The sequence below is a fragment of the Nematostella vectensis genome, chromosome 2 (assembly GCF_932526225.1).
Source record: "Nematostella vectensis chromosome 2, jaNemVect1.1, whole genome shotgun sequence".
Taxonomy (NCBI): domain Eukaryota; kingdom Metazoa; phylum Cnidaria; class Anthozoa; order Actiniaria; family Edwardsiidae; genus Nematostella; species Nematostella vectensis.
The window spans coordinates 13126917-13153093 of record NC_064035.1 but is presented as its reverse complement, the minus strand read 5'-3'; the positions used below and the strand labels follow the sequence as shown (position 1 = coordinate 13153093).

Sequence of the window (26177 nt, the reverse complement as noted above, 5' to 3'; positions counted from 1 at the left end):
CTACTATTCGGGTTGTAATAATAAAGAACAACTGATCGTGCACCACAGAAGTTCCAGTCGTATCGAAAAAAAAATCATGGCACAGATAACTCCAACTTTAATCTTAAGGTTTTACCTCCTCGTTCCAAACAAAAAAAACCCCTCCAAAATCCTAAGGTTTGTTATATTAGGGCATCTAAGAAGATCGCTAAATGCTAAGTTTCAGCACCCGTAAAAATATCTTGAGCATAGGATTCATCTCTTGTGGCTGCCATTCTCTATATAATTTGATGCTCAAAGACAGGCCCGTATCCAGGGGATGCGTTCGCACTATCCCCCCTCCCCCCCACAACGGCGGAAATTCCACCCTTTCCGTTCGCAATAGACGTGCTATTTGTAGACAAAACTATAAAGCATAAGCGGATTAGATCGTAAATCTAAAATTCAAACTTTTGCGTAGCCAAATCCAACAAACTTTTGCTGCAATGGATAAAAATTTTTTTTTTTGGGGAGTTGCTCAGATTTTGATCAGTACATCAGTAAACTCAAGCCCCCCCCCCCCCTCCCCAGAAAAATTAGGTCTACTTTATAGGATTTTGTCCCCCCCCCCCCGAGAAAAATCCTGGGTACGGGCCTAAAAGATGTGGTTTTCCTTTGGGATGTTGTGGGAGAGGTATTTGTACAATCGCGCGCTCTGATTGGTCGAGGGTCCATGTGTTATTAGAGGACTCGACATCGTCTAGTTTCGTACTTTTCTGTTCACGACACGCTGTGACGTCATCTCAGCATCTATTAGAGGACAGACGCCCACAAAAATGAGATCGATTTGTTAAATAAGATGTGTGATAGATATGTGATGGGTCCATTTGCTACCTTTGATCGGATATCTTAAATATGATATTGTTCACATGACTTCACTAGTAATAATACTCTTTGCTCTGATTATTGCTGTTTTTCAAGAAAGACCAAAGAACATTTTACCATAGCACAATTTCAACGTATATAATCATTTATTACAAACGATCGCATTTTTATTTAAGAAAAAAACTCCAAATAGATCTGGATCAAATATGACGATTGTATACTTCCCGTGTACTGTCAGTACACACAAATGCACTATTTGACAAGCATAGCTTTAAACCACGCAACATTAACAGTTAAACAACAGAGGGCTACCAAAGGCTAAAACAATGAAACATCCTAGTATTGATTTACACCTTGCTTAGAGAAGTGCTACTCCCCTGGAATGACTATATGGAGCGAGGCTATGACATATATCAATACGAGAAAGACGTTTATTTATCAAGGCGAGGAAAGACGAAAACAAGATCCATAATATGAATTGCCTAAAGCGGACATCAGGGTCTCTCGTCTAGAGCTTCTCCACAAATATAAGGGAACGCGTACCTACAAAGTTCTTTTACTTTCTAATTTAGATATTTTAAACAATATACAGATTGGTAATAATAAACTATCTGCTTCCCCAATGGTGATAAAAGTCGCGGTTACGCGAAACATACTGGTCCAAGTTCGATCTTAAATTGAGCTCCATCTTGTAAGTCGTAAGGGGCGACATCGATGATTGGCAGTTTGTCTTTCTGCTTGGTGGAGATATCAAGCACTGTCTTGTGCCATTGGTTGTCTTTGTTCTACAGAGAAGAAAAATTCCATTTGACGAACATTTCTTAAAATACTAAGATGGGATGACCAGGGACTCCCGCTAAAGTGGAACCCATGGAATGACCGGGAACTCCAGTTTAAGTGGAACCCATGGGATGACCAGGGATTCCCGCTTAAGTGGAACCCATGGGATGACCAGAGACTACCGCTAAAGTGGAACCCATGGGATGACCAGGGATTCCCGCTAAAGTGGAACCCATGGGATGACCAGAGACTACCGCTAAAGTGGAACCCATGGGATGACCAGGGACTCCCGCTAAAGTGGAACCCATGGGATGACCAGGGATTCCCGCTAAAGTGGAACCCATGGGATGACCAGGGACTCCCGCTAAAGTGGAACCCATGGGATGACCAGGGACTCCCGCTAAAGTGGAACCCATGGGATGACCAGGGACTCCCGCTAAAGTGGAACCCATGGGAATGACCAGGGACTCCCGCTAAAGTGGAACCCATGGGATGAACAGGGACTCCCGCTAAAGTGGAACCCATGGGATGACCAGGGACTCCCGCTAAAGTGGAACCCATGGGATGACCAGGGACTCCCGCTAAAGTGGAACCCATGGGATGACCAGGGACTCCCGCTAAAGTGGAACCCATGGGAATGACCAGGGACTCCCGCTAAAGTGGAACCCATGGGATGACCAGGGACTCCCGCTAAAGTGGAACCCATGGGATGACCAGGGACTCCCGCTAAAGTGGAACCCATGGGATGACCAGGGACTCCCGCTAAAGTGGAACCCATGGGAATGACCAGGGACTCCCGCTAAAAGGGACCCATGGGATGACCAGGGACTCCCGCTAAAGTGGAAACCATGGGATGACCAGGGACTCCCGCTAAAGTGGAACCCATGGGATGACCAGGGACTCCCGCTAAAGTGGAACCCATGGGAATGACCAGGGACTCCCGCTTAATTAAGTGGAATCCATGGGATGACCAGGGACTCCCGCTAAAGTGGAACCCATGGGATGACCAGGGATTCCCCGCTTACTCAAACTCTATCTCTTAATGTTTTTATATATACAGCATACATAACACCCAATTTTCATCCTGTCTGGGTGCCCGGATTTGTCCAGATGCTCAGGTATACAAGGGGCACGTTTGTAGAAATAAGTTAGGTTATTGACTTAATATGATTTGAGTTAAGGTGACACACCTGGCACTCATTCAAGCGAAGCTTGGCGGTTATTTCTTCTTCGTTGTCACCAAGTAACTTGATGGTACGCGAATCCTCCCAAGCGCGGGAGTTGTAGCAATGATAGGTCATATTTTGCTTGGCGGTTTTGTGCATCAGTCTAAGGAACTTCATTTGGACCACGTCAAGCTTGTAATCGATCTGCCGAATAGACAATTCAATAGTTAACCCAAAATCATGAGTACTAGAATGAGATGAATGAGTAATTTTGGCAGGGTTGAGTAAATGCAATGAGTACAGGGCTTTTGAGAAGAAGAATCGACTTTGCGATTCTTGAGTTGCGCAAGGGGTAAGGGGAAGCTCCGCTGACTAGGTCATACCTTGACGTCATCATTTTCTGTGATCCAGGTGTCCTCGCCATTGCTATTGACAACAAGGCTCCTTGTGATGATCTGCGAGTCAAATATTAAACGTAAGGTGAATTGGTAATAGCTTCATATCACAGCAAAAAGGAAGGAGGGTTTCGAGAAAGGCAGCAAAAATGTCAGCTACCTCGGTGTTCTTGGGGAAGACACAGGTCGCGTTTGTGGTAAAGTCGCACCAAACTTCCTCAGCGTCGGAAGGAGATCCCTCGTTGGGATCGATATAATAGTATCCTTGGGAAAGATAGCAAAACAGTGACAGTCAGTAACTACATGGATTTCTCTTCTCCAAGAAGAATGTCAGATTTACCTGATTTCTTGTCGGGATTATCGATCTTAAGATTTCGGCATGATCTTGCTGGCTTGCCCTTTGTTCCCTCCTGTTCCTTGTATGTGACAATCTTGTTAATAAGGAGGTTAATGACCGCTTCGGTTTGTTGAGGGATCTATGGAAGAAAGTAAACCGATAAGACATACGTCTAAAAAACAAATCAATTGTTGCTTGGTGCTACTTACCGACTCCTCAAACATTTGTTTGTTGGCGTTATTGTCGCCGGTTCTCTGCGTGATACAAAAAGAGCCCAATGTATTATAACTGACAACGCATTCGACTCGCATTTTCAGAAAGTTGGTACCTTGGACTTGCCACTGTAGAGACGGAAGTCGGGGCCCTTGGATTGCTGGGACTGTACGTATATCTAGAACACAACAGTCTCAGTTATTAATCCAGAAGGTGCCACGATCAAAGAGAGCAGAAGCAATTCGACTCCCAACAAATAAACACGGTGGCAGTGTTAAGATAGTCTCAAATAGCAGGTTAGTTCCAAGAAAATTCGGGAAAACTATAGTGTAGTTATGGTGGACAATCTGGTGAACGACAGGCAGTTCCGAGAAAAAACGTCAAAAATGTCCAATTTTATCAAAACTAACTAATTATTAAACTTACCTGACTGATTGGGATGGCGCCTGGCTCGCCCTGAAATAGAATCATCAGCTAATAAGTAAAACTGTTACAAGGCACGAACGTCTGTACAAAAATATACAGTATGTAATTACAGTATGTAAACTGTGTGAGTGGTAAACACCTGAGTGCAGAAGTTTATTGCAGACTTTCCATTCTACTATAAGTTTTTTTTCTCATTATACATTAAGTTCTAAATTGAATCCTTCAGACACATCGCGAAAATAATATAAGGTATGCAATGTGACAATTTGTTTACACTTACAGGTGGTCCTGGGGGTCCAGGGGGTCCGGGCGGTCCCTAGGGAGAAAATGATATCATAGATTGATAAACAAGTCGGAGAAGCATATAATTCAGGGCATGTTCTATAGAACAAAACATCCTGGAGGACTACTCACCACTCGACCATCATCTCCCTGTTGACAAAGATCAAGAAAAGCCATAAGTATGAATACTTTAGCACGAGAATTGAAATTGAGAAATGAGAAATTTTGATAAAACACTACACCGGTCACTTACAGATTGTCCACGCTCGCCCTACAAAAGGAGAAAAAAGTGCAAAATATTAGCCGTGTCCATAAAACAAAACTCTAAAGAAAACGAATTTGAACGAAGCAAAAAGCAGCTGAACTATAAAAACATCGTTTTATACTCACAGACTGCCCAGGGGGTCCCTGTGGTCCCATCACACCCTAAAAGCAAACGAGCTCTGTTAGAAACTTGCAATGAACACAACAGCGAACAAATTATGTTAGAAACGTGCAATAAACACAACGCCCACTATGTGATGTGCGGGTGATGTTTTACAACAACGCTAGTGGGACGCGCACTCCGATTGGTAGGCAAGCTGTGTGCTCTTACAGTTTTCTGATACAGAAAAGCAGAATGCTAATTTGAAATCCGCAGGCTGTTTTAATTCAATTTTACTACATCTCATTTTCGTTGTTGTTGCATTGTTTTATGCGTTTGGTCACATGCACAGATAACGTAATAACCTAAACAAGTCAGGAAAATTCACTCGGAGTGCCTTGTTGCCTTTTCACGTGATGAAGAGCGCACACAGAGCACACAGTTGGGTGGTTGGTCCAGGAGAGACAGGGTACAAGATGTGTAATGGTCGCGTTCTCACCTCTGGTCCTGGGTCACCCTGTGGACCAATAGGTCCGCGAGGTCCTGGGGAGCCCTGAGAGGTAAGAAGCAATAAGTAAGTAATGCTATCACTGCCAGTGACAATCACGGTTAGGCACGCACTCACAGCAAGTCACGCAATCTCAGTTAGTCACACTCACAGTAAGTCACGCAATCACGGCTAGTCACACAATCACACATAGTCACACTATTATATATGGTCACAAAATTACATTTGGGTCGCAGAATATCCATACAATAAAAGTTTGTCACAAAATCGCCATCTGTCACACAATAAGAGCCAGTCACACAATAACAGATAATCACACACACCATGTGTCACACAATCAAAGTCAGCAACAGATATGACATGCAATTACCATGGAGCCCTTTGCGCCCTGTGTTCCGTTCCTACCGCCATCTCCCTTCTCACCCTAAGAGGAAAGCAACAACGCGATCGAAATATAGCACGTGAAATACATACAGCAAGGGCCGAATGTAAGCCCATAAAGATGACACCTCAATAATGCAAAAACTGCTGAAAGCTAATAGAACATCCCTATAACAAGCCTCAAAAAAGTATTTTTAATAAAGCGGATTTTTTTTCTTAATTCTAAATTTTAATTTTACAATTTATGACACCATGGTTATTTTAGAAACGTTTATATCGTACAAAAAGATAAATATTTCTTACCTCCAGACCATCATCTCCATATTTACCAGGCTTGCCAGTGTATCCTGGATCGCCCTAAACAACGGCAAGGCATAGTGAGAATTCAGAATAACGATGATAACAATTACAATGAGGCTGATGAATTAACTTTTACAAATCATTGCGATGTCGATCATGTTATCATGATGTCGATGATGAGCCAGCAGATGCGTGGATGGAAAGATTCTAATATGAATGATGTAATGAAACTAATCCATTACCTTAGGTCCCTCCAAGCCTTGATCTCCTCTGTCTCCGGGAAGACCTTGTTTGCCCTGAGAGATTGACACCAATTAAAAACAGGCCTAGTTGAGTGATAAAATAATAGTTTATGACTTTTTAAGACGATCTATAATCTACGATCTACATAATAGAGGCATTGCGTGACAATGGATATGTGTCGCATGACATCTAGCGTCGCGTGACATCATCGAAGGGTGCTACGTGACACAACTGACAGCACTGCGTAACATAATTGAAGTGTGTTGTACAGTGATGTGACAACACAGTACCTTGGGGCCTTGTGGACCTCTCTCACCGGGTGTTCCCTCTCTTCCTGGGTCACCCTAAAGGGAAAAGAACAGTTAGTTTACCTATTACTTAACAAGAATAAACAACTGTTGGATACCACTTACAGGTTCTCCAATGATGCCGGCAGCTCCCTTGCTTCCTGAGTCTCCTGGCGGTCCCATGGCTCCTGGAGTACCGGGAGAACCGGCTGAGCCGGGTTCCCCATTGGCTCCCTATCGCAAAAAAAAAAAAAAAACGTTTAATAACACAGTTATCTCTCGAGTCACATAGAATGAAGAGGTAGCCTTTGGTAATAAATATATTAAAGGACATCTTTTTCTTTTCAAAGGAGTTTGCCTATCCATGCCGATTGTGTACCGGCCTTTCTCCAGGCCTTATAAAATCCATTGTATTTTCTCATATCGACTACGTGCATTGCCTTTGGCGTACTAGAGTTATCTGTTTGTTTGTTTTTGTTTTTCAGTGTCGAATACAAACCCTTTCTCCAGGCCTAAAATACATTGTATTTCTTCTGTCGAATACGTACATTGATTGCCCTTGGAGTACTAGAGTTATCTGTTTTTTTTTTCAGTGTCGAATACGAACCCTTTCTCCGGGCTGACCGTTCGCACCGTCCTGTCCGTTTATACCATCAGAGCCCTAGTTGAAACAACAGATAACAAGTGATTTTTTTAGTCCAATTCTCTACATCTGCTTGTGGAAACGTGACTTACAGGGACGCCATTGGGTCCACGTGCTCCGGGTGGTCCTCGGCGACCGGGGAATCCCTGGAAATCAAGGAAAATGAATGACAAAACTGCGATAATAGAAAGAAAAACAAGCTGACAAATGTTTAAGACGGTTAAAATATACAACAGTAAAAAATACGGTATGTTTTGTAAAATTACTGTATGTCTTGTAAAAAAGACTGTATGTCATGTAAACAAAATACTGTATGTCTTGTAAAAAATACTGTATGTCTTGTAAAAAAATACAGTATGTCTTGTAAAAAATACTGTATGTGATGTAAAAAGATACGGCATGTCATGTAAAAATACTGTATGTCTTGTATAAAATTCTATATGTCCTGTAAAAAAATGTATTTCTTGTAAAACAAATACTTTATTATCAACGCTTAATGTCTGACCTAACGGTACTTACTGGTGGTCCAACATCGCCATTGATACCATCCCGACCGGCTGGACCTGGGTCACCCTATAACATGAGGAATAGTTTTAATTATGTATGGATCAAAGTCGTGTTTACTAGTTCACCAGAGCTACAAACAGGAGGTAAACAACGTGTTTATAGTGTGGATACTCGATGTACTTGGCAATGCCTTGGTATATTGAAAAAAAAAAATCAAATTTACTTGACAAAAATTCAATTTACTAGACAAAGACAAATATTTGAATTAATGGACAGGGAACGATTCACAAGACAGAGATTCGATTGACTTGGAAAAGATTCCATTTACGTAACAAAACCTCTACTGTAATGAAGATTTACCTTCTCTCCTGCAGGACCAGATTGTCCACGTAGTCCAGGAAGTCCGGACAGACCCTTCAAACAAAGGTAATATCAAAAATTTATGGCAATAAAACAAATTTGAATTGTCAATCATGACTTACGGTGAATCCGTCTTCGCCCTTCGCTCCAGTAGCTCCAGGGGGGCCTGGTAGTCCCTGTGAGAATTGACAACAAGATGAGTTCAGTATATTAGCAACTAAGAGTGAAGGGAAGTCGACGCGTGTATGACTTACGGGTCGGCCATCCTCTCCAGCTGGTCCCATGTCTCCGTCTCGGCCACCAATTCCAGGGATTCCTGGGTTTCCAGGTAGACCAGGTTTGCCAGGAAAGCCGCTAGCACCCTAGACACAAATGCATCAATATAGGATATTCATGAAGCTTTCTGGTTTATCGTCGCACATGATCTTAATTAGATACACAGCAATAGCAAGTAGAGAAACTATACCTTGATCCCAGGAATACCAGGGTTTCCAGTGGGGCCGATTGGACCTGGTGGACCCTAAGATATTAAAAAATAATAATAATAATGAGTTTAAATATCTCAATGGGGTCATTAAATCTACTGTAATAACGGACATGACGTGACGTTACATATTGTGAATATTTTAAGCATCCAATTTATGGATGGAATACTGTACTAGGATGTGTAGCCAGTATGTACTTACAGGAGGACCTTGCACACCAGGTCGACCGTCTGAGCCAGTCGCTCCACGAGCTCCCTGTAGACACGAGTCACGAGAACATGAGTACTGTACAAGAATACCACCTCAATGAAGTAGAATACTTACAACCGGGCCGGGCATTCCGCGGTCTCCTTTGTTGCCCTGGTTACCGGCCATGCCCTGCAGGAGAATGAAAATAAATTATTTAATAGAACCACGAAGCGACAACTTCGGGAGACACTTTAATGACCGTAAAATGCGCTATCGATGTCACGTGTTTTATTATAAATTTCATGTGTTTAGCCACGTGTATATCTACCAATGGAAATGGCATGTGTTGTTACAAATGACACGTGGTTCCACATGTTTAGCTGCCAAAGGCACGTAGTATTTCACGTGTTAATCAATCAATGGCGCGTGATGTACACGTGATGTACTCACAGCGCCTCCTTGCACACCCTTGGGTCCCTTGGATCCACGGTCGCCCTTAGCTCCTTTCTCGCCACGAGGTCCTTTAAGTCCGGGAGCTCCTGCCGGTCCAGGGGATCCCTGTGTAAAACAAGCATTAATTTCGAAACGAAATCAAATCAAAACTGAACAATTCAGAGAAGGCCTCTGTATCCTATTACTTACGGGACGTCCTGGAAGACCAGAAGCGCCGGAGGATCCTTGTTGGCCACGCTCTCCCTAAACACGACAAAACATCAGTATACAATCATCCAACGAGCGCTGACACTTTTCCAACAATATTCCATATCATTAGACAACAACATACGGTATACATAGTGAAGTTCTTCACTGTACACTAAAGATACAGTTAAAACGATTGTGAAAAGGAAAAATATCCCCGGTGGATTCCTAAGAACATGTATGGTCACCTGTTCGCCGTTCTTGCCGCGTCTTCCGGGAACACCTGGGGTTCCAGCGTAACCCTACAAGACAAAGAAAATTGAAGTTAACGTGGAAACAGGAGAGACCAGCACTCTCAAGGGATACACTTACCTTCTCTCCGGAGGCACCTGGAGGGCCTGGAGCTCCGTTAGCACCGTCGTTACCCTGGATACGAGATCAAACGACAAATCTAAGCAACGGTTTTCAACTGGTTCAAGCAAAGATAACTTTCGAGACATCTATAACAAGTTTGGATAAGGGGAAGGGGGCGTCCACCCCTAACTACGCGTTTCTGTTTGTCGTGTTTTCCCGCCCATTCCATTCCAACTATGTTGCTGATGACCAATAAAAGTACTGCTTCAATAATTGCGCGGCATGGTTTGTTTTGCGAGGGGTTGGTTTAGGGGGGGGGGGGGGGGGTGGGGGTAAAAAAGAGGTGTGCCACAATGGGTCTTGTCTCAAATTGAGCTTTCTAAGCTGCTTCAGCTGCGGTTAACAGTTCTGCGCATGACGTGGTCACGTGGTACTTACAGGATCTCCGTCTTTGCCGGACCTTCCATTTGGACCGATACGACCTCTCTCGCCCTTTGTATAATCACATAAAACAACTTAAATATCATGAGGTACGGCTAGCTTTAGCTAAAGCATATACTGATATTTTGTTATATCTTAGGAATCCAAACAATGTTGGAGATAAAGAAAGCAACAACGTAGTACTTACAGGCTCGCCCTTGGGTCCTGCGTATCCAGGCCTTCCACGAGGGCCGGGGAGACCCTGGAAGAGAGTCACACACATGAAAATGATTGTTAAGGTTTCTAGACATGAGAGTGAGGTTGTGCTTACCAGTCCTCCAGATGATCCCGCCGGTCCAGGTTTGCCCATTGGGCCTTTGTCTCCCTGAAAACAAGTGATATCTCATATTAAGCGGCTTAGAGGAAAAGGTGCTCGATGCTTTTCGAAAGCTCATTTGCATCTGGGTCAGCAGTGTCTCCTTTTAATGTGCTCAAAAGTCAAAAGTCCCAACAAATCAAGGACCACTTAATTAAAAAAAGTATTTCATATAGAATAATAGGTGTACAATTCATATTCATTTCAATGTCTAGTTATTGGGAGTGAGTTTGCAAGTATCTAGCTAATCATCCATCACGCAAAAAGGTACGCATTTGGTACGCAAGTCACAAAGATTATATGTAGTACATACCGGTGTTCCGTCAGCACCAGCCTCTCCACTGACTCCCGGTTGACCAGCAGGTCCCTGAAACACAACCGTAGCTTCATTGATAGATCACATAAAAACAATTAATAATAATCTCGCAAGCCGCAAACTTTACAACAACCATCAACGTTTACATTAGCCACAGCACTTGTGGAGAATACTGTAAATGGTACTTAGCAAATTTATCAACAACACCAACACCACCATTGACGACACCAATACCACCATCGACTACACCAACACCACCATCGACGACACCAACACCACCATCGATGACAACAACAACACTCGTGGAAAACATAGAAAAAAATAATGGTACTGATGAATTGGTAATAACAACATACAGCTATAATACTAAAGTAATTTCAGCATCATTTTGCAAGGCAGTTAATGTGTACTCATTACAGCCATGCACGATAATAAAACAACAATACACAACGTAACAGAAAGGCACAAAGTTAAATGGGTATTAATTATCAAAAACAACAAGAAACCCCCTAACAAAAACAATGTCAACAACACCATTCACAGGGCACAAATCGAAAACACAGTCGTATCCAAGTTTGCACAAGAATTTTATCAAAATGTCATATGTCAGAGCCTACTCACGGGGGATCCTGTGGGTCCAACTTCTCCTACTGCTCCACGCTCTCCCTGCTCTCCAGGTTTACCATCGTTACCGCGCTCTCCTTGGGGTCCCTGTGGAAATACATGCACAGCGTCAACGAGAAGCCACGAGGGACGATCTATAACGTGACGTTAGCAACATCAAATACTTACCGGTGGTCCCACTTTGCCAGTCTCTCCAGTTCTTCCAATTGGTCCGACTGGTCCCTATGGATAGACCAAACCAAGAGATAAAATGAACCTCAGAGATTCGGGTCATAAAAGGGCGATGATAGACTGCATTTAAGAGGTTACCTTAGAGAGGTCCAAAAGTCACAAGAAAATAGATAAAGGATGATATAGAAGGTGCCAGTTGTTACCTGAGGCCCAGGAGACCCTTGAAGTCCATTCTCACCCCTCTCTCCTTGTCTTCCCTGAATAAAGAACAAAGCAAATTATGAGCATATGTATATTTAATATATGTATCACTGCATTAAGCAGCAGTTGGTGATACATACATACAAACACTGATCACACATCATGCCATCGAAGATGCAGGAAAGCTTAATATACGGCGACATTTCACTGAACATTCACAGAAAGCATTGCTTGCTTTCAATCATCATCCAAATTTTGATTTTATACGTTTAAGCAAAAATCATTGCTTCTGGTATAAGGGGTCTCCAGTAGCTATCAACATACAAAGAGGCGTTCTATCAGTACCAGGCAGTCCGCAATGCTAGTTATCTGTAATTTACTTACAGGCGTTCCAGCCACGCCAGGTAGACCACGTGCTCCAGCTCCTCCCTTATCTCCCTTCTGTCCTTGAGGACCCTGAGCTCCGCGGTCACCCGCGCGTCCAGGGGCTCCCTGTGGTCAGAACAAAAACATGAGCAATTACGCGCACCACAATACGCGTGTTATAGTGACACCAAACTAAGGAACAGTACAAAAAAGGGGGGGGAGACTATTGTGAAACAGATTCACGCAACGTACGTTGGCTCCCTTATCGCCATTGAATCCAGGTGGTCCGGTGACACCTCGGGATCCCTGTGGTCCAGGGGGTCCTTGGCGCCCGTCGTCTCCGGGAATACCCTAAAGGAATGAGGAAACGTGAGTTTAGTGGTGTTACCGCACATTCAAAACTAGAAAGTGACGCCTGCCAATAGGGAGATTGATGAATTGTGACCTAATTGATTTGGTTACAGCCTGGCCTTCTTACCAAGTCTTACGTTTCTAAAGATCATCTTCTTAAGGAAAATGCATGCCTTACAAAGTTGCACAGAACGGAACTGCACCCCGCTTTCCATACACATTGAATGAGCAGCTCACGAGAAAAGGTTACTTACGGGTACTCCAGCGTTTCCGAGTTTGCCGGGTTTGCCAGGGATGCCTGTTGGTCCCTGAGGGAGAAAAATTATCATATCAGTCGAGATTTTCACATATAAGGACTAAGACCAACAAATTTCTACATACATGATAACATATAAGGACTAAGATCAAGAAATTTGGATTTGGATTCAAGATAACAAGATTTAAGGACTATGAGTAAGTAGTTTATTAATGCTAAAACTTACTCTTTGGCCTGGTCTTCCAGCATCTCCAGGACGACCAGAGGAACCCTATACAACAATAGCAAAAATTAAAAATGATAATCACCAGGCATTAATGATGCTTTCTCGCCACTTGCGGACATGAATGGCAGTACTGAAATGAGATGAACCCTTGCATGGCCGGTACTTACCCGCTCTCCCTTCATTCCGTTTTCACCAGGTGCGCCATTAGGTCCACGCTCTCCCTATAAGAAAAACTCATGTAAGCCATCCAGATGTAAGTCAATACGGCGATGCGGTCTATTTGTTTGGACCCTTACCATGTCGCATCATATTTGAAAGTATCAGAGGAATTATATTCATAGCCGTAGCAGGCCTCAAACTATTGGAGGGGCACGATACAGAGACATTAAGAAAACATGGGGGGCACAGCCACGCCCCCTACTGGTCAGTTCCTGAAAATTTTTGCAAAAATTGGAGGCACGTGCCCCCTGCTACGGCCCTGATATTTTTTTCTCATCTCTTCAACATAATCGACATATAAATGTCTTCTGCACTATGTGCAAACGCTAGTATTTGAGGCAAATTGTAGTGTTGGACTAATGTATAGTCTTGTCTTGTCTCCTGGGTTGTGTAGTGTCCGGCCCCTGAACGTACCTTGTCATGCTGATTTCGTGCAGTGTTCGGGCTCTACTCGTACCTTGTCATGCTAATGTCGTGCAGTGTTCGACCCCTGATCGTACCTTGTCATGCTAATCTCGTGCAGTGTTCGGCCCCTGATCGTACCTTGTTGTGCTAATGTCGTGCAGTGTTCGGGCTATACTCGTACCTTGTCATGCTAATGTCGTGCAGTGTTAGGGCTCTACTCGTACCTTGTCGTGCTAATGTCGTGCAGTGTTCGGTCCCTGATCGTACCTTGTCATGCTAATGTCGTGCAGTGTTCGGCCCCTGATCGTACCTTGTCATGCTAATGTCGTGCAGTGTTCGGTCCCTGATCGTACCTTGTCATGCTAATTTCGTGCAGTGTTCGGGCCCTACTCGTACCTTAGCTCCTTGTGCTCCATCAGCTCCTTGGAATCCAACAGCACCTTGCTCACCCTGGGAAAATCAAAGAACTATTCAGCATTCGATGAACACGTTCCATGATTGAATCGATGCCATGCCACTTACGGTAGGTCCAGTGGGGCCTTGAGCTCCAGCAGGTCCCTTACGGCCGGGCTTGCCCTGAAAACACAAACAAGGTACGGTCAAAAAGGCATAACCTCAGTTCTAAGAGAACCCTTGTTATTTGTATCGAGCATCAAAAAAGCTTCTGTGGTAGCAATGAGAGCATTAAGGAAGCACCAACGGTACCGTTAACCCCTGTAGTAACTGATCCGGTTATTTGTTCCGGATTTAGTGCCCGCCGGCTTACCCTTTTTCCTGTGGTACCAAGAGGTCCGACAGCGCCAGCAGGTCCACGTTTGCCCTGGTTCCCCTTCTCCCCACTGACTCCCTGCTTGCCTTGCTTGCCAGGTGCTCCCTGTATTCGTAGGCACAAAAACAAATTATGAGCGAGGGAATATTAATAAAAAAAAATTGGGATGTCGGTTTTGGCTGTTAAAGAAGGCCAATCACGCCGCCATTTTATGCTCCCGCTCAATGCCGATGCACACAAACCATCCATTTCCATCGGCTAACGATGTAATGCGAGTAAGATATTTTCAATCAGTTACCGTAAATAACTTATCAGACCTCATTCCTCATTCGGTTTCCTTGCGAATAAACGGTTGTATTTTCAACAATGAACAATAACAAAGGAGTGGATGTTCGACATTCTTTAAGATACCATTTGTTTATTGCCTTGTAATTATTCGCAGAAAACCTTGTGGATGGAGACAATGGCTGTGGTTTTATTCATTCAAGATACGCTTCTCATATGCCAGGCCCGTACCCAGGGGGGTGCAGGGGGGTGCAAACCCCCCCCCCACAACGGCTGAAGGTCCACTTTAGGTTCTCAATAGACGTGCTATTTGTAGACAAAACTTTAAAGCATAAGCTAGATCAATCTGGTATATAGCCAAACTCGACAATAAACAATGCAATACTGCAAAGGCATAAAAAATCCTTTTATGTTTTTTTCGGGGTGTTCAGAGAACTCCCCCCCGGAAAAATTAGGTCCACTTTTTCGGATTTCGCACCCCCCCCCAAAGAAAAATCCTGGGTACAGGCCTGTATGCCCCTATTTTACGGTTGCTTACCCGATCTCCGGGTTTGCCAGCAGCTCCAGGTGCCCCAGCCAGACCCTAAAACACAAGGAAAAATTATTCGTATAAAATACAAAAACAAAAAAACACCTATTATGGAGCTTATCAGTACATAGCAAATATTTTTTTAATACCAACGAAGCAATCACGGTTTAACGTTTTATCAAAACCAACTAAACCAAGTTACCTCCAAGTTATTTCCAAGTTACCAAAATACACCTAGGATCTTTACGACTAAAGTAACATGGTTTTGGTTCCAACCTATGAAGATTCGTCGAAGTAACGTGTTAAATGTATTTCCCCCTGTAATCGAGCTAAAGTTGCCTTATAAGTTGTAATGTACTAGAAAACCAGAAGCAATAGGAAGGAGAATCTAACAAACCTAGGATCTCTACGACTAAACATGCAGTTTTGGTAGAAACGTATGAAATTTGTTTTCTACGTCGAAGTTGCGTGTGAAACGTATTTCCCCCTGTCATTGTGTTCTCTTGTAAGATACGTAGACAAATAAAAGCAACAGGAAGAGGAATATGGGATACTTACGGGCGAGCCATCAGGGCCAGGTGATCCAGGGATGCCCATTGCACCAAGAGGACCCTATAACAGAACACAACATCAAAACCCATAGATGTGACAGCATAACTCATCGGACCCCACAACAGAACACAACATCAAAACCCATAGATGTAACAGCATAACTCATCGGACACAACAACAGAACACAACATCAAAACCCATAGATGGTAACACCTACAGATTCAACAATTCATTTAAGAGTCTCATATGACAACATTAAGGTCGTCCACTTACGTCTCATGTGACAACATTTAGGTCGTCCATTTACGTCTCATATGACAACATTAAGGTCGTCCACTTACGTCTCATGTGACAACATTTAGGTCGTCCATTTACGTCTCATATGACAACATTAAGGTCGTCCACTTACGTCTCATATGACAACATTAAGGTCGTCCACTTACGCGTTCTCCCTTGGCTCCATCGTATCCAGGCCTGCCGTCCTGTCCGTTCTTGCCGGCATCACCCTTTGGTCCAGCAGGCCCAGTGGGTCCTTCCTCACCCTGCTGGCCTCGAGGTCCTACAGCACCAGGCTCTCCGCGGTCACCCTTAGTGCCAGGAACACCTTGGGATCCCTGTGGCCCAGGGGCGCCTGATTTGCCCTGAGAGAAGAGAAAGAGAGGCCTGGTTGAGTTGCATAGTCAACGCTCATCCATAAAACAAGAAAACTCCTGGTAACCAGGAAAGTATGTCCGATTGTATTGACTGATAAAATCTCGTAAATTCCTAAAACCTTTTTTTCTTTAAAATCCTTGTATCAGCGTAAATCGAGAGAAAAGAGTATAGTGACAACTTACAGCGGCTCCCTGTGGTCCGGCTTGACCTCTAGGTCCTTGTGGTCCCTGGGGCGAGAGACATTATTTAAACAATAGATCATCATGATAGTACCATTATGGAACACCTAATACGGTAAATACAATTGAAAAAACCAGGAAGTAGGAAATTGATAAGCAGATTCACAAAAAGACTCACGATCTTTCCGGGCGAGCCATCGGGTCCCCGGCGTCCACGCGGACCCACATCTCCCTACAAGTGACGTAAATACAAGGTTACCATAAGAACAGACAAACATCTCCCTTAAACTGACTCACATACAAGGCTATATTTCAATGACAACAGAAAAGCAAAGATATTGCTGCCAATTGGAGAACGACACTTGACATCAATGAAACAGAGTAGCCTTTATACTCGGAGACATGGGCTCTCCTACAGACATGACGACACTGCTTAGACATTAGCAAAGGCTAAATTAAGCGAAAAATCTATTTAGGTAAGTATTCTATTTTAGACAGAGATGTCACGGAGCTTGAATTTATTTTTTAAAAACAAGCACTAAAAGTTTCACAAAAAAGTATCACTTAAACTGAAGATACCAAGCACCGTTAGAAAAGAACACAAAGACTTACCGGTAATCCGTTTTGTCCCGGTCTACCGGCTTCTCCTACTGGTCCCTGTAAACAACAAAACCTCAGCGCGTGAAGAAGTAACTTCTCAACTACACAATAAAAAATTGCCCACTTACCCGCTCCCCAGTCTTGCCTTGCTCGCCCTTCTCTCCCCTTGCGCCTTGCTCACCCTGGGAATAGAAAATTTTAGTCAGAAAAAAATCCAGGAAATTCCACGAAAATGTTGAGACTTACTCTGTCTCCCTTGACACCGGGAAGTCCAGGAACTCCTGTTGGTCCAACGGGTCCCTGAAACAAAAAGACATGAGTTTGGACGATATTGGTGATGACGATAATGAAGATGACATCCCATGATGATGGTGATAATGATGATGACAATGGTAATGACAATAGTATGAACACAATGTTAGCGATAATCACAATGATAATGACAACGATATAATGATGATGGCAATAATGACATCCACGATTATGATGATGATAATGATGATGACAATAATGGCAATAATGAAAGTATGAAGATGGACAGTAAAAAAGGTAATGATAATAATAGCAATAAAGACGGACAGTGATAATGGTAATGATAATGATAGCAATGAAGACGGACAGTGAAAATGGTAATGATAATAATAGCAATGAAGACGGACAGTGAAAATGGTAATTATAATAATAGCAATAATGAAAAAAATAAAGACGGACAGTCACAATAGTGATAATAACGATGATGGTAAGAATGATGATGATGGCGATTATGAAATTGAAAAGGATGATGATTTAAAGACAATGATCGTGATGACAACCGATGATTGTGGAGACAGTGATATTTTTTAAAAGCAAAGTGTGTGGGTGTGTGTGTGGGGAAGAAAGATGCCTCCCTTACCGGTTCACCCTCTGGTCCTGGTTCTCCTACTAGACCGGGGGGACCTGGCTGACCCTAAACACAAAGAAAACAAAAAGTAATTTAGAAGATCATACATACATGTGAAAACCATAGCAACGATATACTTACGTCGTTTCCATCTCTACCGGGCTCTCCCATCGGTCCTCGTGCTCCGCCTTCTCCCTGAAGTCAACACATACCTAACATGAGTACTGCATATAGTACAGTGTAGTAAAGTAAAGTCAACATGTTAACTAAAATGAGTACTAAATATAGTACAGTGTAGTAAAGTAAAGTCAACATGTTAACTAAAATGAGTACTAAATATAGTACAGTGTAGTAAAGTAAAGTCAACATGTTAACTAAAATGAGTACTAAATAAAGTGCAGTGTAGTAAAGTAAAGTCAACATGTTAACTAAAATGAGTACTAAATAAAGTACAGTGTAGTAAAGTAAAGTCAACATGTTAACTAAAATGAGTACTAAATAAAGTACAGTGTAGTAAAGTAAAGTCAACATGTTAACTAAAATGAGTACTGCATATAGTACAGTGTAGTAAAGTAAAGTCAACATGTTAACTAAAATGAGTACTAAATATAGTACAGTGAAGTAAAGTAAAGTCAACATGTTAACTAAAATGAGTACTGCATATAGTACAGTGTAGTAAAGTAAAGTCAACATGTTAACTAAAATGAGTACTAAATATAGTACAGTGTAGTAAAGTAAAGTCAACATGTTAACTAAAATGAGTACTAAATATAGTACAGTGTAGTAAAGTAAAGTCAACATGTTAACTAAAATGAGTACTAAATATAGTACAGTGTAGTAAAGTAAAGTCAACATGTTAACTAAAATGAGTACTAAATATAGTACAGTGTAGTAAAGTAAAGTCAACATGTTAACTAAAATGAGTACTAAATATAGTACAGTGTAGTAAAGTAAAGTCAACATGTTAACTAAAATGAGTACTAAATATAGTACAGTGTAGTATAGTTAAGTCAACATGTACTTAAAATGAGTGCAGTGTAGTATAGTAAAGTCAACATATACCTAACATGAGTGAATGACTTAAGTGGATCCTTACCTTAGCGCCTTTCGCGCCGGCAGCTCCAGGTTCTCCGGGCTCTCCTCTCTCCCCCTATTGGATAACAAATAGACTTATTAGCGAGCAGATACCACAGACACTGAACCAGACAGTGTCTTTTTTTCAGGAAGGCCTTCAATGGAGGCAAATGAAGGAGTGGTTTTTATCTTATTTGAGTTTTTCTTTCGTACTTACATCAGCACCACGTGGTCCGGGCCTACCAGCACTTCCAGGTCGACCCTGGAAAACAAGTCGACATGGTCAGCATTCGCAAATCATGCAGACGATTGATTTAAATCCAACTTACTGGCTCTCCTGGGGGTCCCTGGATCTCAGCTATGATTCCGCCAGCGCCTGGGCCTTTAGAGTCTCTAGATCTCACGATCTGACAAAGAGATGGAAAAATATATACCATCCATAATAATTGCTAGGAATTAACCCTGATTCATTTTAAAATTTAAATTTAAATAAATTTGGTAGATATAAGTAGTCAAAGCAACACATACCGAACCAATCAAAATAGGATCAGGTCCAGCGCCGCTTGTGTCATTGTAATCGAGGATAGGTCCTGGGGGTCCGATGGGTCCAAGAGGACCTGGACCACCAGCCTCGCCCTTGGGTCCATCACTACCGGCTGATCCCTGCGAATTAGATCAGGCAAAGTTAGTGGAAGGACAGGGTGGGTGTGGCCAAAAGGGGTGTGTCCTACCCTCTCTCCTCGGTCACCAGGGGCTCCTGGTCGACCTTGGGCACCAGGCTGACCCTACAATGAAGATAAAAAGGAAGAGTTAGATGCAAACACTAATAATTTGGTAAAATGACGTATGGCAACACCGAAGGGTGACATGACGTCACCCAATGGCAACATGACGTCACTGTATGGTAACATGACGCCACCGTTTGGTAAGATAACATCATCGTATTGTAACATGACGTCAGTGTACGGTAACATAACGTCACATATGGTAACACTATGTCATCGTATGGTAACATGTCACCTATAGCAACAACGTTATCGTATTGCAATATGACGTCAGTGTATAGTAACATGACATCATTGTATTGCAGCATGACGTCACCATATGGGAAGATAATGTCATCCTATGGTAACATGACGTTACCATATGGTAACCATATGGACATCGTATTGTAACATGAAGTCATCGTATTGTAACAAGACGTCAGTGCATGGTAACATTCCGTCATCCTATGGTAACATGACGTCACCATATGGTAACATGAGGTCACTGTATTGTAACATGACGTCTCAGTATGGTAACATTACGTCATCTTATGGTAACATGAGGTCACCATATGGTAACATGAAGTCACTGTATTGTAACATGACATAGCCGCCATAGGACTTGTCCACTCACCTTGTTGCCCTTTGGTCCTGGGTCTCCAGGGGGTCCTCTCTACAGACAGACAAGAGACACAGTGAGCGCCAAACAAGGGTTTTTATCACACACTCACTCTACAGAGCATCATAATAATATAACATTATAATCAATAAGCACGTATGGCAAAATAACAATAATAATAAAGTGAGAGTATGTTCTATCATGAACGAGTTTTATTAGTAATTTGGTTAGTTCACTTTAGTTAGTAAAATGGAATAAAACATGTTATGAAAATTTGATTTTACTGGTCTATTGTTGCCAGTCAGATCAGTTTTTCATAGCATTGTTTTGGTATGCCTCTGGATCTTATCTCAACTGCGAACCCCTTTTGGGATCAAGTTGGGTAAAGACTGAAAGTTGCTAGGCATCAAAGGACGTCTAGCCACAAATACAAACATTCTAGTCAGCATCTGGGAAAGAACCCTGTTAAATCAGACCTAAACACGTCAGTAACAAACATCATAGACAATGTAACAACACAGAAAAGCAAATGCACAAAAACAAGAACTAATAGGCTAGCCTACCCTCTGGGGCGGAGGCGTCGGGGGCGGGATGGGTGCTAAAGAAAATGAGAGAGTAATATATATTAGGATTTCTTATTTCAGGACAGTTCTAGTAGTCTTTTATATGAACCATATGTCGACTAGTAACCCTTGACAAACTCGAAAGCAGGTGGGTCGCTGCTGCTGCTGCTACATAGTACTCACGGACGCAACGGAAATCGCAGCCATCTTTACAACACTTGAGTCCAAGGCCTGGGTTCAGCTGTGCACAACCAGCATCGTTTTCGCACTCGTTGTCAGGCTCAGGCGGGCATTCTGCTGGTGGGGGGAAGACGGGGCAAGTACCAGGGACGACATCACCCATGCCACCCATACCACCTGCAAGATAGACAAGCCCTTAGACAGTGTGACTCAGTGATGGATGGGGTGGATATCACTCTATGAGAGGGGGGGGGATTTAAAAGTTGTGGGCACAGGTGGCCTGATATTTCCCCAGGGGCGATTAAGGAGTTGTTGGTGTGGTTTTCATGAGGGTTATCTATTCACTTCCTGTGGACAAGTGCTTTGGTACGGTTGGCCAGTTTTAATTTAATAACAAAAATGCTTTGAAGAATATAATGATTTTGAGGGATCGAAAACAAAGGTGTCTCTTATTTCACAGAAGAAGATTTTTCTATGGGCCGCATATTTCATTTTTAATGGTACAAAGGAATCACGACATAGCGATACTCGGTGTAATAATAATCCTCGTAAAACGACCCAGTTTAACGATTTTCTCCTATTCTCCTCTCGGGCTAACCCAAGAATATTATGCGCGTTGATCAAAACTTCGAATCCAACTCTACAAGTCTATTACAACCAATCAGAACAAGTGATGTCTAAGTCACAAATAATGTTTCAAAATGCTATCAAGTAACAATAAGGATGCCTTATATATATCACATAAACCTATTCCCATTTTCTTCCTCTTTTGATGTGAAACCACCGAATGTCTTTGATAGACTGGTTATCTGTATTGATGGGTCAACACAGGACCTTCTTTGTTTTCGAACTCAAAGCCAAAACAGTACACAAAAAACAAGAATTATTTAATCAAATCTACGCCAACTAATCAATGAAAAAGTATTGGCGTTAATAATAAATATTGGGATACTTAGTTAAGAAGTGCACCATTAAAAAACAATTTGAGATCCTAGAAGGGTCACGCGTCAGTGTCTCTGTGACACCTTCCCAGCAGACAAGTCACGCAATGAATCCAGTCTAACTTTGTCACGCAACAAATAAGATTGCTTAAACTGCTCATAATACGGCAATAAATAATATTTTTTAATAATTGAAAGGAATGTTAACTCAAAAAGCTTCCATTCGATGCAAAATTAACTTCAAAAGTAGCACTTAATTGTTATATTTGCTTGGACGAGAGACCCCTTGCAAACATAATAACTTCTTAAATTTACCGAAAGCTCCTGTACATCAAATTCTCGGGTGTCAACAGTAAAAAAGGGGATTTTCTGTGTGTTTTGGTTATGAATTGCGGTGACGAGGAGTGAGGATTGTGGAGATTGTGTGATACGTCCCCTCCATGGACGCACGACCGGAATGTGTCTCAAAGGACTACCACCAGACACCAACTAACAGTGCCTTACTATTTAATGACAACATAACCTGCCCAACTGATTTGATAAAAAGGAAAAGCGAAAAACAAGGTTGCATGAGGACATTCTCGTAGTAAGCGGTGTTGAAATTCGAGTAATCCATAGCTAGAATCTTAGTAAGTCGGTGATTGTTCGCCCGACAAAGAGTGTATTGTTGAAGGTCACGATATCACGGATGCGGGAGCAACATCGTAAACACAAGCATCCAGCTAGAAAAGTCTATTGAAAGGATATCTGACTTATTTTACTACTTTCCATACTTCGGATATTCTCTTTCTTGATAAAAATCGTGCGAAAGGATTTTAGAGTAAGAAACGGTCTACACGAGTCGCAGCACTGGTGTTGATTTCACACTATGAATGCAGAGACGCACAATGGCTTCTTCGAAATATAACCGAAGCAAACTTACAGTACAAGCGAAAATTTTATTCGCTGGACTCAACGCAAATACAAACGTCCATTAGGAGTGGTGCGTAAACGCTATAAGGCACCATCAATAGGGTATACATGGGCTGTTTGATGAGGGGGAAGGTGATCTCCCAGTGATCAAGGCGCGGGATATAGCGAGTAATAGATAAATAGATGCGGCGGAATTTTCTCATTTTAAACTAAAAAAAATCTAAATCCCATATTTCACTTCTCCTAAGTTTTCTAGGTAATCGCGTCTATAGGGACCAAGCAATTTATGAAGGAATGCGAGTCGACGCCTCAAACTTACTTACCACCACCCATTCCTCCGTGTTGACCAAAGGCGAATCCAAGAACAGCCCCTAATAGAAGGACTCTCGCTTGTATCCTAACAAGAGAGGCCATCTTGATGATAGGCCAGCAGCTTTGAAAGAGGCCTGTACGGTGCAAAATGCTTGTATGCACTACGCACCGGCACAATGGACCTCGGCTTTGCTTAGCAGCAGACCTTCCAGCTCGCTTTGCGCAGTAAGCCTATACCCAGATAGTAACCCAATACGTTTTGTTTGACCAATGAATGATGCTTTCAAATGAGACGGTAACATAAGCCGCGCCTTATACATGCGTGGTATGCAGTCGATCTGCACCGATTTATTCAGGCCTTGGTCGGGTGTCTAGACGGGTCTGGTTACTCACGACATCACACTGCCTTTGTCACGGTCCTAAGAGCGACTAGTCCTTCATTCACTCTTGTGCACGCCGCACTCTCGTGCCCTATCCACAACTAGTCAAAACTGAACACAGCAAAATAATTATTTCCTGTAAGTCTTTGCCCTTAGAGAGAATGCAACATTTTTAGCCATTGTTATTTTTTCCTCGAAAATTTCATGATAGTCTCCCGAAATGTTGGAAAAACGACGGTGTGATCTTGTAGGATAAATGATCTATGAAAACACCCTCGTAAAATAGGGGTGCAGATGTGTTAATGTAGTGCTGGAGAATTGCGTGCTATTGCTTATTGTATATTATAAAAGAACCTTTTCAATAAGAACGTCCAGCCTGAGATTTCAGCAAATTTTAAGAACATGCTAAGAACATGCCGAGGCTCAGATAGCAGAAAAAAATGTCTTCTATAGTCCTTATGCGTTCTAAAATGCAGAATCAATTTGTGCTCATAGTAACAACCTTATTATTGCTATTGATCATTAGTGTAATTCTCTTCCTAATAATTAATCGGGTATAAAATTTTTATATGCACTAAAATTTAAGAACATCATTAAAAACATATCCAAAATGCCCTAAAAATAAGAACCATCCATCCAACTGAAAATTAGTAGTTCTTATAAAAAAAGACTTTATTATAATTATCTATCACAAAAAAGAGAAAGCACGACAAAGCACCACCGTAAGATCGTAACGCAAAATAACAGGGGCGGTAAGGGTTATCGTGAATCGTGAAAAGACAAATCTAAAACGGTGATCCGTGATTGCTACCTTCGCCGTGATTCGTGAATGGCGAAATTTGATCAGCGTGAATCGTGATCCATGCTTTTTAAAAACCGTGAATCGTGATTTCCAAGTAAAGATTAATTCTTGTCGTCAGTTTATCAGTTTATCGTGAAACGTGATTTCCGATCTTTGAAACTCGTGAAACGCGCAGGCACCCCCCTTACCGCCCCTGAAATAAGCGCCATCCCCGCATAAAATAAATACAAGATGGCGCCCAAGCCATATAGACGCAGGTTTTTATGTTAACGAAAAACGTATTATAAAAATTTAAAAATACAGCCTATTTTAGCTTCTTTCTCTTGTATTTTTTATATATTTTAATAAACAATTTCTAACGTTACTTTTCGTTTGCATTCCTACTCTTTGCATGCACAAAGAAATGAATGACTATATGATACCGAAAATATACAGACAGTACACAAACAGGTAGGCCATGGGTAACATGGTATAGAAAAAATTGAGCTTGAAAGCTATAAAGATTAGGTTTCTTGTAAAAACAACACAGTAAAAGCTGCTGCTTAGGAAAAGTTCATTTATAATACCGAGGGGGGAGGGGGGGGGAGGCGTGATTTAGATAAAAGTGAGGGATAAAATTAGTTGACCCCCCTTCAGGAGTAAAAAACATTTTCATGCCCCCCCGAACGCTTGCCCCATATTTTCGGTGCCCCCCCCCCCCCCCCCCCCTCCCTCCGAAAACCGAAGAAAGAAGGAGCAAAGGAAGGAACGGCAATGACTAAGGAACGCGAGCAAGAGATTGGCTGCAAGCTGGACAAAAAGTGCAGCGGGAGGATGTGGGTGAAAATCAATTCAGAAAAAGTGAAGGCACTAAATTTCTCAAAGATGTGACTAACTCCAGGTTGCAACCTGATAATAGTTGATGCTATAGATGACGTAAAAGAAGCAAAAAAGGCTTTTCGATCTTCTCCTTGCAAGAAAAGCGCAGCACGAGAAAAGAAAGAGAGCGAGGAAGACAGGAGAATCAGAATCGTTCTGTTTATATTTTAGATATGGAACATAAGCACTTTATAATATTATATAGCGGAGACGATAAAAAAGATGTATTTAGGGTGTATACAGGCTTGCATTGTATAGATAAAACGTGGCTTACTCAGACCCGTACCCAAGATTTTTCTTGGGGGGGATGCGAAATCCGAGAAAGTGGACCTAATTTTCCGGGGGGTGGGGGGAGTTCTCTGATAATAAATCTGGCCACCCCCTAAAAAACAAAAAGGATTTTTTATGCATTTGCAGTATCTCCACGGGACGTTTTTTTGTCGGATTTGGCTACATACCAGAGTGATCTAGCTTATGCTTTATGGTTTGTCTACAAACAGTACGTCTATTAAGAACCGAAAGTGGACCTTCGGCCGTTGTGGGGGGGGGGGGGGGGGGGGGGTGTGCACAGTATCCTCACGCCCCCCTCTCCCCCTCAGGATAATAAATGATCTTTCCCTTATACTGACATTATAAGAAAGCACCCAGGGGGACTCTAGAATTTTACTCCGTACAATTAGGGAGGTGTGGT

The 26177-nt window shown here is 42.4% G+C and overlaps 1 protein-coding gene and 1 long non-coding RNA gene across 2 annotated transcripts; one reads left to right on the top strand and one right to left on the bottom strand.

The window, feature by feature from the left end:
* Positions 1–970: 970 nt before the first annotated feature.
* On the bottom strand, positions 971–23667 carry LOC5521757 (collagen alpha-1(I) chain). The gene is made up of 65 exons (XM_048724413.1): positions 23458–23667; positions 21285–21458; positions 21102–21136; positions 20554–20592; positions 19887–19940; positions 19684–19818; positions 19485–19562; positions 19373–19417; positions 19178–19231; positions 18223–18276; positions 18094–18147; positions 17448–17501; positions 17330–17383; positions 17214–17258; positions 16780–16833; positions 16605–16649; positions 16212–16409; positions 15775–15828; positions 15226–15270; positions 14400–14507; positions 14156–14209; positions 14030–14083; positions 13177–13230; positions 13010–13054; positions 12782–12835; positions 12429–12527; positions 12195–12302; positions 11813–11866; positions 11607–11660; positions 11436–11525; positions 10812–10865; positions 10454–10507; positions 10331–10384; positions 10141–10194; positions 9721–9774; positions 9597–9650; positions 9352–9405; positions 9160–9267; positions 8845–8898; positions 8722–8775; positions 8502–8555; positions 8290–8397; positions 8158–8211; positions 8036–8089; positions 7688–7741; positions 7261–7314; positions 7133–7186; positions 6652–6759; positions 6529–6582; positions 6238–6291; positions 5999–6052; positions 5685–5738; positions 5306–5359; positions 4833–4868; positions 4696–4713; positions 4575–4592; positions 4441–4476; positions 4161–4190; positions 3850–3912; positions 3731–3775; positions 3525–3660; positions 3345–3448; positions 3173–3244; positions 2814–2993; positions 971–1628 (listed from the first exon to the last, which is right to left on the bottom strand). The coding sequence occupies exons 1-65, from the start codon at positions 23546–23548 to the stop codon at positions 1485–1487; spliced, it is 4422 nt and encodes a 1473-aa protein (XP_048580370.1). The 5' UTR covers positions 23549–23667; the 3' UTR covers positions 971–1484.
* Positions 3659–9975, top strand: LOC125561110. The gene is made up of 2 exons (XR_007307133.1): positions 3659–4621; positions 5159–9975. It is a non-coding gene; the product is annotated as an uncharacterized LOC125561110 (long non-coding RNA).
* Positions 23668–26177: the final 2510 nt, after the last annotated feature.

Bases quoted from the DNA above. Each gene is read 5' to 3' on its own strand.
- LOC5521757 (XM_048724413.1), bottom strand. From the start codon at position 23,548: ATGGCCTCTCTTGTTAGGATACAAGCGAGAGTCCTTCTATTAGGGGCT. The intron at 18,277-19,177 runs GTAAGGATCCAC...TGTTGACTTCAG, and splicing joins CCGGCGCGAAAGGCGCTAAG to GGAGAAGGCGGAGCACGAGG. The intron at 15,271-15,774 runs GTAAGTATCCCA...CTTGTGTTTTAG, and splicing joins CTGGCCCTGATGGCTCGCCC to GGTCTGGCTGGGGCACCTGG.